This window comes from Gadus chalcogrammus, chromosome 3 (genome assembly GCF_026213295.1).
Source record: "Gadus chalcogrammus isolate NIFS_2021 chromosome 3, NIFS_Gcha_1.0, whole genome shotgun sequence".
NCBI lineage: Eukaryota > Metazoa > Chordata > Actinopteri > Gadiformes > Gadidae > Gadus > Gadus chalcogrammus.
In genome coordinates, this window is record NC_079414.1 from 12,563,762 (window position 1) to 12,577,751 (window position 13,990).

General features: G+C 43.2%; 1 protein-coding gene across 1 annotated transcript; it reads right to left on the reverse strand.

Annotated features, from left to right (window-relative positions):
* Positions 1-43: 43 nt before the first annotated feature.
* LOC130379979 (B-cell receptor CD22-like) lies at positions 44-4,679 on the reverse strand. The gene is made up of 11 exons (XM_056587143.1): positions 4,605-4,679; positions 4,285-4,362; positions 3,703-4,083; positions 3,304-3,516; positions 2,495-2,836; positions 2,122-2,376; positions 1,677-1,844; positions 1,411-1,504; positions 1,271-1,328; positions 618-850; positions 44-503 (listed from the first exon to the last, which is right to left on the reverse strand). The coding sequence occupies exons 2-11, from the start codon at positions 4,337-4,339 to the stop codon at positions 458-460; spliced, it is 1,845 nt and encodes a 614-aa protein (XP_056443118.1). The 5' UTR covers positions 4,340-4,362; positions 4,605-4,679; the 3' UTR covers positions 44-457.
* Between the last annotated feature and the right edge of the window lie 9,311 nt (positions 4,680-13,990).

A 13,990-nucleotide genomic window follows, 5' to 3' on the forward strand; every position in this document is an offset into this window, starting at 1 on the left:
AGCTGTCAAAAATCCCAAAACGGTGGACAACAATTTGGTCCATGATTTTTATTTTATTTTATTGATGTAGGAAATAATCGCAATTCAAAGTAAAAGCAAAAGCAAGTGCATCAGGTTCATAAAGCTTCATAAAACATACAACACAGCAAAATAATACAGATATCGAAACATCTAGTATAGTTTGAGCCTCTGATTTACATTGGGTTTAAATAAAGTTGTAGTGATTATGTCCCGTTGCTTTAGCTCCTTCTGCAGCCACAGAGGGCAGAAGACACAAGGCCAGTGCAGTGATATGCTCGCTTACTCACACTTTCAAATATTTCAGATGGGAAGGATAGGCCTTCTGTTAATGAAAGTGATCCCATTTCTTCACCAGGGTGTTCTCCAAACGGAAAGACTGAGACACCTTGATTGAACACACTCACAAGGCCCAACCATTATTTAAATCCTGCTGCCTCTACTGGTTCAAACCTGACGGGGCTGTGACAGGCAGGACTGTCAATCTGTGAAAGTAGAAGGAGAAGAAGCTTCAGGCACCATGTAAATAAGAAATGTATTTTCCTTGATAATGTTTTTTCATCTAAAGTCTTTTTTCTCCAGAAACATCGGGGGCTTACTCAAGGACAGCATCAGGTCCTTTAAGGTTGACGCCTGAGTAAACAACCTGCTGCGTCTGATCCGACTGGACAAGTGAGCCAGCCAAACAGCGAGGCGCTTCCTGCATCTCCGAGTGATGTGGATGTTGGATGTCGCCATAGTGAAGTTCCTCCTGCCGTTCAATTGGTTCTCTCTGTGCTGCAGGTGCCGGGCGATTGGTTAGAGCTGAGGCGTTCTCATACACAGGAAGTGCCTGATAAGGAGAGCGGACAGAAAAAAGTATGTTTAGAAAACACTTTTTAAAGTTCCTCTCAGTCATTTATTTCTGGTTTAGAGACCCTTTGAGGTAGCATCCCTCCTGTTGCCAGGCAACCCACTGATCTGCAGTTGCCAGAAGGACCAGTGGCCTACTTTGAGCTCACCCGGTCACAAAGGGAGAGCCCCTCTGTTGACCTCCACCCAGAGCTGGCTACCTTTGCTCCAGCACTCAACCACTAAATAAGGGTTTTACCATACAGCTCCAACATCACTTCTTGTTTAAGCGTTTTATTTTTGCATATTCATGGGTCTTTCTTAAACACAAAAGCTTCTTGTGGTTTAAGACATTGCCTCAGGGTATTTCCACTGTGTATTGGTACATCCGGGGTTAACAATATGGCTTCCTGTGTCTCACCTCTGTGGTATCTGGCCTTCCTGCTGGTCCAGATGCTTTTCCGGATGCCATCTTTCTTCTAATGACGAGAACAGACATATAAAGAAGCAACAGAGGAAAAAAATGCAAAAGAAGAAAGGGAGAGAGAATATATATCTCACCTCATCCAGAGGACGACAAGGAGGGTAATGATGGTCAGTAAGACAGCAGTGGTTCCTAAAGCGACAGCTGTGAGTAACGATGGTGTGGCTATCTCTAGATGACAGACGGCAACATCGGGCCATTATTAGAGTCGCGTAGTGAGGATTGACCCATTGATACTCTGCTTCCAAGGTGTGGGTTTTTCACAGGCCAAATTACCTGTCCCATTAATGAACAAAAAGGTGGAATCATGACGTCCGATTGCATTGTTCACAGTAATAGTCACCTCCCAGCTCAGATGTGATAACAGCGGTGGTGAGGATCTGTCCTGGTTCCTCCACTGAACTGGAGTTAGCTTCTGGTTTGGCCTCACTGCTGCAGCTCAGAGTCACTGAGCTGCCTTCCTCTTTTTCACCGGAGGGACTCACTGTCACTGAGGTGGTCTTTGGAGCGTCTGTTGACAATTACATTTCAACCATTATAAAACAGGTGTGATAAAAACAAGTGTTAGTTAAAATGCGTGTATAATGGAGATGGCGATATGTTAAGCTAGTATCATTGAAGCCTTATTGAATACAGTTAATATTTAAAAAGCACCCCAAGGCACATGTCAAACATCAGTTACAGCACCACCTCTGATTCAACAGGGTTATTGCACCCAAGAGTAAATCCAGTAACTAGTAAATTGAGCCAACAAGAAACAGTAGCACGACGTAGTATACACATGATACATGAAACGGTGAGTGTTTCTTCGGGAGACTGGTGTTGGTAGCCTCTGACTGAGCAGGAGTAATTCCCAGCATGCTGAAGGCTGACCGGGTCCAGAACCAGCTTGTTCATTGTGCTCTCTGGCTCGGCCACAGGACCCTTGTTGTGGTACCAGATGTAGGAGGTTTGACCAGGCAGCAGACACCTGGTGCTACAGCTCAACGTCACTCTCTGTCCCTCTGTCACCGGGGCAACAGCAGCCCCCTCCACTCTCAGGCCTGAACAAGGAAGAGAGTGAAGCGGTGACATCAATAATAACACCACCGAGAGAGTAGAGTAGTAACTGTCTATTATTATCATTATAAATGGGTAACTATACATATCTGTCACTAGTACCTGTGACAGTCAGAGTTGTACCATGTAAAGCACTTTTCCATTCATGGCTTTTACTTTTATATTTGAAACGGTACTCTGCAGAATCTGTGTCTCTGAGTTCAGTGATTTTCAGAGTGGAGCCTCCTCTCTCTTTCACAGGGTACTCAACACGTCCTTTATATTCAGAGTCCTTCTGGAGGTCCGTGGGCTCATTGTTATTGCTCCATTCATACCAGTATTCCTCATTTGGTTTTAATCCGCTGCTGTATGTGCAGGAGATGTCCACTGATGTGCCTTGCAGGACACACATGGTTCTGGTGGAGTAGGTCACTTTGTTGCAAAGATTTTGGTTTCCTTTGACACCTGACAAAGAAATAACCAGGACAGCTGTGGTTCATGCAGCAGTATTATGGTGGATGGGTAGGAATAACAATTTTGATATAGTTCAACGTGAAACTACAATTGTAGAAACTAAAAACCTACTATAGTAGAAGCTATAGTTTAGTTAAATATTAATTGATAGTTCGTTTACTACTATGTTTCCTTGATCTACAGTAGATATTGCTAATTGCTAATCTTTATTCAGTAAATGTTGTAAAACTGTAAAACCTGCTATGTTGCAGGGTTTTCCATTAAACACAATGCATGTGTCAAAGGAGATGTTAGGCGAAAGATCTCCCCAGTCTTTACAGAGATGGTTACTTCTGGTTCCCAGAGCCTGAAGGCTTTGAACACACAGGTCAGTTTATCTTTTTATAATGCACATCGTTTTAACTACCTAAGATCAATTACAACTGGTATCATGTCAGTGTACTGTGGAGTTTACTTACACACTAAAGGGGAGTGGAAACGCTTTGATCCTTCAACAGCACAGGAAAAGCTGTCTCTTTTTTTAATGTTGTTACTGTAGGTCATTCCTTTTCCTGCATGCTGTCCATTCTTATACCAGAGGTAGTTAGGGTGATCAGAAAGAACACACATACTCTGACACTCCAGGTATTTCCAAATTATGGTCCACTGTAGTACCTTCACCACCTTGAGGTCTGAGAACAAATTAGTTATTCAACATGATTCAGATCACACACACACACACACACACACACACACACACACACACACACACACACACACACACACACACACACACACACACACACACACACACACACACACACACACACACACACACACACACACATTGAGTTGACTCATAAGTAATCTGAGTTCACCTGTAACAGTTAACTTCACTCCGGGGTCTCCAGTATATTCCCCGCCTGGTTGGTTGGTGATGAACCTGACCTTGTACTCAGCAGAGTCACTCTGTCTCAGGTCTCTGATTCTCAGGGTACAATTTCCACTACAGCTTGACAAAGAACAGCTGTGCTCTTCACAGCTGCGTTCAACACGACCTGCATAGTCTGTATCGCTGACCAGACCCCCTGGCTGACTGTGGTCATCTTTAGTAAACCACAGTGTTTCTACCGGGGTAGAGCGGTTCTGCAGTTTATCAGGGTATTCATAGGAGCAGCTGACCTCAACCGTTGATCCTCTTAAAGCGCAGACCTTACTAGATGTGTAAGTAACTGTCCAGTCATGATAACCGTGTAGCGCTGTAAAAAACAAACAGCATCTCACTGAGAATGAAGAGGTTCAACTGATGAAGTGCAAGATCACAACATGCATTGAGAGTTGGAAACTATAGAAAGTTGCTGACCACTGAGCTCTGAGAAGAATGTTTAATAATTTGAGTGTCATCCTACACATGGAAACAATTCAACTAAATCTATCACACACAATGTAAATGTACCAACCTGATACCAACAAAAGGAAAGCTAGAAATCCTCTTGCTGCTGACCTCAGATACATAGTTTGTCCTCTCCTCTCTCTCTCTACAGAGATATTTAAACACACGTATAAATGAATAGTATAAATACATCCCAACAATGTAAATGGTATTTAGAAAACGGAGAAAGCTTAAATTATCTTATCATGGTCGTCATACCAATAATAATATATTATACAATTATATTCATATGAATCAACATATGATAGTAATAATAACAATCAACATATATTTATGTTAAATTATTGTTAACCAATACAAAACTAAAATAAAGGATAGCCAAAATACCGTGGAACAAGAAGCTGGTCTGCCATATAGTCTCAGATAATGACACAGAGAGCGGTGTGATATCAAATAGTGACTCATTCCGAGTCAAATGAGAGAGAAAGCAGAAGTCCAATTATTCAGACTATATTTAGAGACGATGCCTCTGCAATAAAGTGGCCATTTTATGGTAACCAAATTCGGCATTTTTGCATAGGGAACCATTGGTATAGGCGCCTAGACGCGTTAAGGCCTCAAGGTACGGCCACACCAACCGCGTTACTCGCGTTAAGGTACGGCCACACCTACCGCGTTAGTCGCGTTAGGGGCGTCGAAAATCAGCATTTTTGCATGGGGAACCATTTGTATAGGCGCGTAGACGCGTTACATGCGTGAAGCGTCGCGTTAGGGGCGTTAAGGCCTCTACATACCTCCGGATACGGACAGTTTCGTCCGGTCCCGGAGGTGTTTCGTCTTATCTATCTATCCATCTATCCATCCATCCATCCATCTATATATATATATATATATATATTTTTTATTTGTATATACTTATATTATACTATATGCCTGACATTTTTATTTTATTGTTTATTGTTATTGTTCCCACGAAACACCTCTGGGACCGGACGAAACTGTCCGTATCCGGAGGTATGTAGAGGCCTTTAGACGCGGCAGACGCACGTAATTACGCACGTAAACGCAGTAACGCGCCCAACGCACCAACGCACCAACGCCCAGAGTTAAAAAAATTGAACTTTCAACGCTCCAACGCGTGACGCTTAGCCGCGATAGCCAATCAGCGTGGAGCTTGACCCAACGTCACTGGCAGAGAGTACGTAGTGACGCTTGCACAGAAGCAATGAATGTGAAGGATGTTTGATTTGATAGTTATGACGAAGAGGGAACGCTCCATTCACTTGCATGGACAGCGTCTCTGGTTGCTAAGCAACCTCAACGTCTTGGCGGACTATATCTCTGCTGATCAACACTACTACTACTAAACTTGAGAGCAGGGCTCTCAAGTTTTGAACTGAGTTCAGAGTGAGATTTTGTCTATTATATTAATATGTGACTGCACACAAATGTGTCCACAGACATGGTGACTAATGTACGATAGTAAGCATTATTGGCCCTTAACACTAATATTCAGAAACAACACTGCCTCAAAAGGCTATTGGCTTAAGCAACACCAGTAGAGGCATATACTTTTCCCTGAACTTTTAAACGTTGCAAACGTGCAAAAACATAAATATATATTTATGTGGTATATCTTTGGCATTCAGTAGGCCAATGCTGTGGTAAAGTGTGTAAAGTATGACCAAGTGTTTCTTTCTGTTTGATAGATAGAAGTTAATCAATCCCCTGTAGGAGAAATGTGTTAATGTTTGTCCCCATAAAACAATAATGGTAAAAAAATAAATGCAAAACATGACGGTAACTCTAAAGTCAAACCGTCCAATCTGAAGGCTCTACTTAACCACTCCCCCTACTCATTTCCACCAATGCAAAGCGAACAGAATTGAGTAGGGGAGGGCGTAGCCTAACTAGTTTGTGACCGACACAGAGGAACGCAACGTAAATTGAATGTGAACATGTGTGAGGCTTTAATAAAATCCCGGACTGTTTTGAAATTCAAAAAGAGGGCATATCTGGGCAAAAGAGGACGTCTGGTCACCGTACGGGGAACCAATTTTATTCCTACCTGTTCCACTGTTAAATAGCGGTGCAAGTTGGTGGGCGCTATCCTGGTAATTTCTATGCGTGAGAAATACGAAGTGTGGCGTGTGAGCATGGGTTGAATTGCGTGTGCCTCACGCCAAATGCGTGAGACTTGAGAGCCCTGACTACGAATGCTGGAAACACACCAGACACACCATGTGAAGTTATTTAACCCGATTATTGTTATTTATATCCAACATTATTTAATCTAACCCGATCTAAGCTCTATCATGCACCCAAACACGGCGGCGTTTGGGTTTCCTACCTCTGACTCCAGCGCAGCCACAGGCGCGTTGGGCGCGTTGGGCGCGTTGAACCATTTTTGTGACACACAATGATCAAGCGTCAAGTTAAGGTGCGGCCACACGAGACGCGTATCTCGCGTACTTCGCGGATAAAATCGCCATTTTTTCCATAGGGAACCATTGGTTTACGCGCGTATTACGCGTTTCACGCGTATAAGCAACATTTTACGCGCGTAACGTGCGTATGAGGCGCGTATATTTACGCTCTATACGCGCGTATATCGCGTACATTTCAAGAGTTCAAAAAATTGAACTTTTTACGCTCATACGCATGACGATTAGCCGCGTTGCCCAATCAGCGTTGAGCTTGACCCGACGTCACTGGCAGAGAGTAGTGAGCTTGGACAGAAGCAAACGGCCGACATCTTTCTTTATTCTGTGTGGAAATAGTAACATAGTTACGCCATTAAATGCTTTTATGGAAACATTTCTAGCGAGAAATGTGCATTTTACTTTCATAATGTTCGCTCGGTGAATGTGAAGGATGTTTGGTTTGATAGTCATGACGAAGAGGGAACGCTCCGTTCACTTGCATGGACAGAGTCTCTGGTTACTAAGCAACCTCAACGTCTTGGCGGACTATATATCTGCTGATCAACACTACGAATGCTGGAAACACACCAGACACACCATGTGAAGTTATTTAACCCGATTATTGTTATTTATATCTGAGATTATTTAATCTAACCCGATCTAAACTCTATCACCCAAACACGGCGGCGTTTGGGTTTCCTACCTCGGACTCCAGCGCAGCCACGGCCGACAACTTTCTTTATTCTGGGTGGAAATAGTAACATAGTTACGCCATTAAATGCGTTTATGGAAACATTTTTAGCGAGAAATGTGCATTTTACTTTCGTAATGTTTGCTCAGTGAATGTGAAGGATGTTTGGTTTGATAGTTATGACGAAGAGGGAACGCTCCGTTCACTTGCATGGACAGAGTCTCTGGTTACTAATCAACCTCAACGTCTTGGCGGACTATATATCTGCTGATCAACACTACGAATGCTGGAAACACACCAGACACACCATGTGAAGTTATTTAACCCGATTATTGTTATTTATATCCGAGATTATTTAATCTAACCCGATCTAAACTCTATCACCCAAACACGGCGGCGTTTGGGTTTCCTACCTCGGACTCCGGCGCAGCCACGGCCGACAACCTGCTTTATTCTGGTTGGAAATAGTAACATAGTTACGCCATTAAATGCGTTTATGGAAAAAAAAATAGCGAGAAATGTGCATTTTACTTTCGTAATGTTCGCTCGGTGAATGTGAAGGATGTTTGGTTTGATAGTTATGACGAAGAGGGAACGCTCCGTTCACTTGCATGGACATGGACTCATCTAGGCGAGTGACGTAGGCGCGTATGGCGCGTATGGCGCGTATGGCGCGTATGCGACCATTTTTGACACAAAATGGTCAAGCAACCTTTTACGCGCGTATCTCGCGTAAAAATTACGCGAGATACGCGTCTGGTGTGGCCGCACCTTTAGGCACATTACACGCGTTATCCAACGCGAGCAACGCGTTTGGTGTGGCCGTAGCATTAAGGCCTAAATACACCGGCGCCGCAGCGCAGCGGCACGCATTTTACGCGCGTCAAAAGCCGCCCCTAGCACCAACAGGAGGCGGCGCGACGGCCGCGCTGCAGTATAAAAGCAGGAAGTCACCTGTCAATCAACCGAAGCAAAGAGACGGAACGCAATGAGTGAGTAGCCTATGGTAATCTAGTTTATTTATTTTCCATCTTTTTGGCTGAATAATTTGAAAAATGTATAATCTGTGCAGTGAAAGTATATAGTTATAGTATAGTTTTCAAGCAGCAGATCTACCAACTTAGTTTGTAGGGCACTTTATCGTTTTATTTACTGTCATTTATTATTTATTTTATATTTTGCAATTATTCATCTACTGCATCAATAATCTCAATAAGTGCAGGACCTTCTATTAAGCCTTTTTAGTATATAGTGCAGTCACCTTTTAAGGCCAATTGTTATTGTGTGTATTTATTGTATTGAGCTACTGGAGGGCTTTATTGGTCCCCATTGGGACCAATAAAGTAGCTATCTATCTATCCATCTATATAGCCTTAACATAGCCACACATTTACATGTATGCAGCCAGTAGTTATCCATTTTAATTGAACACAAGTTATTTCACATTTTATTGAGTTTTTTTATTTCAACAGAACAATTGTTGCCAGACAGAGGGTGGTTGCCCTTCTTCTGCTGCGCCGTAGGCGGGCAAGGAGAAGACGAAGGGTTTGGGTGCACCCCATCAATGAACGGAGACAAGAACAGGGGGTATACTACAATCTGGTCCAGGAGCTCCGTGCAGAGAGGCACCGCCAATGTTTCAATTCGCCACTAGGAAGTGTGCAATGGCAGAACCGTATGGTGTAACCTAGAACACGGCACTGGTATCTGTGGCAACCCGTCTCCGGCACAGCGCCCCTGCAGGGCCAGGGGGCAGGTTGTGGAGGCGGTGTACCACAGATTTCCAACAGATGGCGCCAGTAAGAGCATTGGTGCCAGACAATCATTGAAATGCAGAGCACCTGAGGGGCAGATGAGGAAGCATGCTTCCACACTCATTCAGGACTCTCCTGGTTCGTGTGTACGGAGAGACCAGTCGTCATGGGTGAGGTGTCTCCGCCCTGAAAAACAAGACTGTGGATTCCTCCAAAGCCGTTTTTTGTTTTATTTAGTAGTATGATACTTTATGTTTGATTAAAAGTGCCGTTTTGGCTTTGAGTAAACTCCGGTTTGTGTGCTATTTGGAACGAGGCGGTTCACTCCCCAAGTCGGGTTGCCAAAGTAGACCTTCCAAAAAATGTCTTAAAATTAAATGTCTTAAAATTATCCTCCCTATGGCCTTCTACCACTTGACCTTGACCAACGGTTTCAAAACTCTGCTGTACTCAGCCAATCACTATGTGCTGCCCATTTAGGGAAGATGTTGCGGTAATGGACTACCTCTTTGACTGCATTATTGTACTTAAAAAGTGTGGGCACCCCTGCTATACACCATTCGATACTTTACGTAACATTATATACATAACACATGAAGTTCTGCCATTAAATCACTTTAAAGCAAGAGATGTAATTGTTTGCTCGTCAATTTCCCTGCTTTCAATGGAGCCAATTGTTTGATCAGAATTCCTTTGCAATATATCCCTATCTTCCAGTTTGTTATATCTAGTAATAGCTTTTTTCAACTTTAAAAGTTTTCAAAATGTGTGATAATATGGTATATAAAATATAAGTTGCTTCTCTATGTTGCCTGTGATCAATTTTTCTGTCAAGTTTTTTCCTTTGAGGATGAATGGTTCTTGTATTGGGGGTTGGTGAACATTTAATGAAGAGGGTTGCGAGAGTGTGAGTGGATGAGGGCTCGTTTAGCAGCCTCAACTGGCCCAGTCTGATTGGACTCCGGGGCAGGGTGATGCAGCACACCTGATGAACATTGAGTAATCAGTGTGCACAGGTTATACCAGCCGGCACCACACACACTCATGAACATAGGCCTATATAGTGCAAGGCAGTAGGCTACGTCAGAGCAAATAATGGCACTTTTTGCAGGTCGTCGGTGATGGCCAGGGCCTGTCCAAGGCGTCAGTATGCAGGTGGGTCCAGGCAGTGACTTTTAGCCTCCTTCGACTGGTACTGCAGCATGTCCATTTCCCGACCACCAGAGACGAGGTGAGTGCGACCCAACAGAACTTTTTTCGGTCGTTTCAGATTCCACAAGTGGCCAGAGCTGTGGATGGAACTTTAGTTCCAATAATTTCTCCCTCATGTGGATGCCTATATGTCTTCATATGCAGGAAGGGATATGCAGCTGTGAACGGCCAGGTGGTGTGCAACCATCAGGGCATCAGCCTTGATGTTGTGGCGAGATGGCCTGGAAGCCCACACACAACTCCTTCGTCCTCCATCGGTCGGCTGGCTGGCTGCAGCCTCGAGGGGAGAGTGGCGGCTCCTCGGAGACAGTGGTTATCCTCTTCGGCCTTACACAACAGTGGCTAACCCCGGAAACGTACCTGACGAAGACTTCAACGGCCACCGTCTGCCCAGGTGCATTGTAGAGCGCACGATCGGGAGGTGGAAGATGTGCTTCAGATGCCTCCACAAGTCCGGCGGGGGGCTCCAGTTTTAACCAGCCAAGTTGGGCACTGTTTTTTGTGTGACAGCAATGCTGCATAGTATTGCAGCGTTAGGTGAGCCGGAGGACGAGGAAAGAACCGTTTCAGGACAACCTCCCTCAAAACTACGTGGCTGGTTTTGATTCGCAAGTAGGATTGAGACTTTTCTTAATGGTCAATTGGCATGTCACTAACCATCCCGGTCTACACCAATCCGCACCTTATCAAAGCCTTTTGCCTGCTCCTTTTTTATTTTTTCTTGGTATTATTTTAGGCTATTGGGTGTGTTTTTATGAGTAGCCTATGTCACACAAATCACCCACCTTCTCTCACACATTTTGAGTGCCCTGCCTGCTCAAACATTTTCTGGACTAGCCTGCTTTATTTTGGCCCAATTGTTTCTAAGAATAGGCTGATTTTAACATCGTCTTTATCCATCACCAAACTAAGAACATGAAGGCACACAATGGGCCCAGATGTGACACACCATTACTAATATGTTTAAATAAAACACGGCTAAGGTAACGATGCTCTTAGTGCTCTAAGAGTGCCCCTGGAGCCCTCGGTACATTTCGGCTGTCCATGTATTTTTTTAATTTTAAATAGCTGCAATAAATGTTGTTGTGGTTGACTTCTAACAGGTCTCTCTTCTTGCTCTGTTTTTTACCACTGTTTTTGGGGTAGGCTATTGCGCCAGTGGGAATGTCCAGCTTCCCTCCCATTCAGTAGTATTGGATGTGTTTTTAATAAAACGCATCCACTTTACGTCTGACTCTTGTCAGACCAGCTAGGCTACATGTTCAATGGTAAATTTAAGTTATTTTATTTAAAACGAATTGCTCAAATCAAAAAAATAATTGCGTCAAACCCAGTAATTAAGAATGATTTTGTGTGATTAGAATTAAATCTTAATGAGTTTTCTTATAAAATCATTAAATTGAAACATGAATTGTGGTTTTCTCTTCTAAAATATTAACATTGGCATTGTTGAGGATTTTACCAAATATGTAATATCTAGGACCACATTTGATTCCGAGACGATGCAAAAACCATTTATTATATTTATTTCTTCAGCTCTTGGAATGTTAAGGTAGCCTACATCTTGCCTTATAGTTTTGTATTTTATGTCCATGACATAGAGGAGAAGTCAAACTATGAAGATCGGTAGTGGATTTTTAGCTCTCCTATCAGTAAAGGGTTTAGATTTACATTGAACATTTAGTTGAACCGTTTAATTGAGTAACAACGACTGGAATTTGAAGTGGGTGAAACCGCAGCATTTTGTTAATGGATGTGACATCAAGGCAGGGGTGAGCAAACCTTTTCTTTTTAATTAAACTGACCTGCGGGACTGATTTCGAGGTCATTAATCAATAGTTATAAAGCAATAGTTGCGCAGTGTCGACTTTATAGCCTAGGCTATAGCCTACTTTCGTATAGGCCTATGGCTGAGTAAAAGTTTAAAGACTCCTTTCTTGCTTTACCTCCCGAATCTTCGTCAATGAGTTCTACGCTTTTATTTTCTGGACATAAAACGCATGGTGTCATTCCTTCAAAAACTCCCCTTCAGAGAAAACGTATTTGTCTTTACTAGTTTGTATGCCAGATAGCTGGCTTTCGTGCCGACTTCTTGTATTGGGAATTGACGAACAAAAAGGTTTTACTGTTTACCTTCCTGTCCATCTCACACTATCACAAAGCAGTGTTTTATTGATACTACTTATTTAAAGGCTCTATATATATATATATATATATATATATATATGGAGGCTTCTCCATTGAGGAGAGGGAGGAAGATCCTCCCTAACATTGTTGAGAATAAAAAATGTAGATTGCCCAGACTATTGTAATGAATTAATGCCCTTAAATATGACTACTTTATTGCCTTTGAATATATAATGTTCGTTTCCCTGGGTAAAGGGACATTAGCACCCCCTATCGCCTATTGACAATTACTTCAGGGAGGAAGGTCCTCCCTCCGCCGCCGTTCACTCCCATTCATTTTACCGAAAGTACTGGCGGCCGGTGGATAACATGGGTTTCAATGGGAGAGAGGAGGAAAATCCTCCTCTGAGTGGGTGGGACCTTAAGGGGTCTGATTCGCGCAAAAATCTATCCGTCTGCGCTATGAACCAATAAGCAGGATCCCTGGATGTTGAGCAGTGTTGCCAGATTGGTCTGATTTCCCACCCAATTGGGCTACTTTTAACCATGTTAGGCTGGAAAAATTATCATTGGGCGGGAAATCTGCCCAATCTGGCAACGCTGTCAATAACAAACCCGGTCTGCATTGCCGCGGTGCTCAGTCAGAGACGCAGTCTAGAGCAAGTGAAATCTGCGATAGCGAGATCCTAAATGCACAATGGAAACATTGGAAACGGAGGACATTGTTAACGTCTTATTACAAAAAGCATTCCATTCATTCAGTTACAGTGCTAAGTTAGCGACCAAAGAAAGAGGTAGACCACTTCCCAAAATCAAGGTCACCAGAAGTAATGGCAACGTCAGTGTTGTGAGTGCTACATGGTTTGCTAGGTACGCATGACTTACTGGTAGCATTACAAGCAATTGTAACTGAAAATAAACATAGCTAAATAACTTCAGTCAGTCAGTGAGGGCAATAATAGGCTCAGATTTTTTTATTTACTTTTACAAATCAATAGTAGGCCTGATTTGACTAATATGCTTTGCATCCTTTCCTTCTCAAATTACAGTGATGCCACTGGTGGCTTTGTATAAATTGTGTTCACATAACTCCCTCCCTGCTATTTTGTAGTTCACCAAAACACCCTGAAACAACTTGATTCTCACATTCTTATGCCACCATACACCAACAGTGCAAGCAGGCCAATGGCAACCAAGCGCGCAGTCCTTCCTCCCTCACTTTAAAAACCACCAGCCGCCACTGATATATATATATATATATATATATATATAGCGGTTGCTATGGCGGCGCGCACTGACGCAGCGGCTCTTGGCTCTCTGATTTAGTGTATTATTTAGGCCATGATGCTCGTGTTTTTTGTAATGGTACGAACACACCAAACGCGTAACCCGCGTAAGATTTACGCGCGTAACGCAGCTAAAATGTTGCTTGATCATTGTGTGTCACAAAAATGGTTCAACGCGCCTAACGCGCCTGTGGCTGCGCTGGATTTAGGAGTCCGAGGTAGGAAACCCAAACGCCGCCGTGTTTGGGTGCATGATAGAGCTGAGATCGGTTAGATTAAA

Coding starts and splice junctions, on each gene's coding strand:
- LOC130379979 (XM_056587143.1), bottom strand. CDS start 4,339: ATGTATCTGAGGTCAGCAGCAAGAGGATTTCTAGCTTTCCTTTTGTTG. Junction 4,084..4,284: donor TTTCCTTTTGTTGGTATCAG/GTTGGTACATTT, acceptor TGTTTTTTACAG/CGCTACACGGTTATCATGAC. Junction 1,845..2,121: donor AGAAACACTCACCGTTTCAT/GTATCATGTGTA, acceptor AATTGTCAACAG/ACGCTCCAAAGACCACCTCA.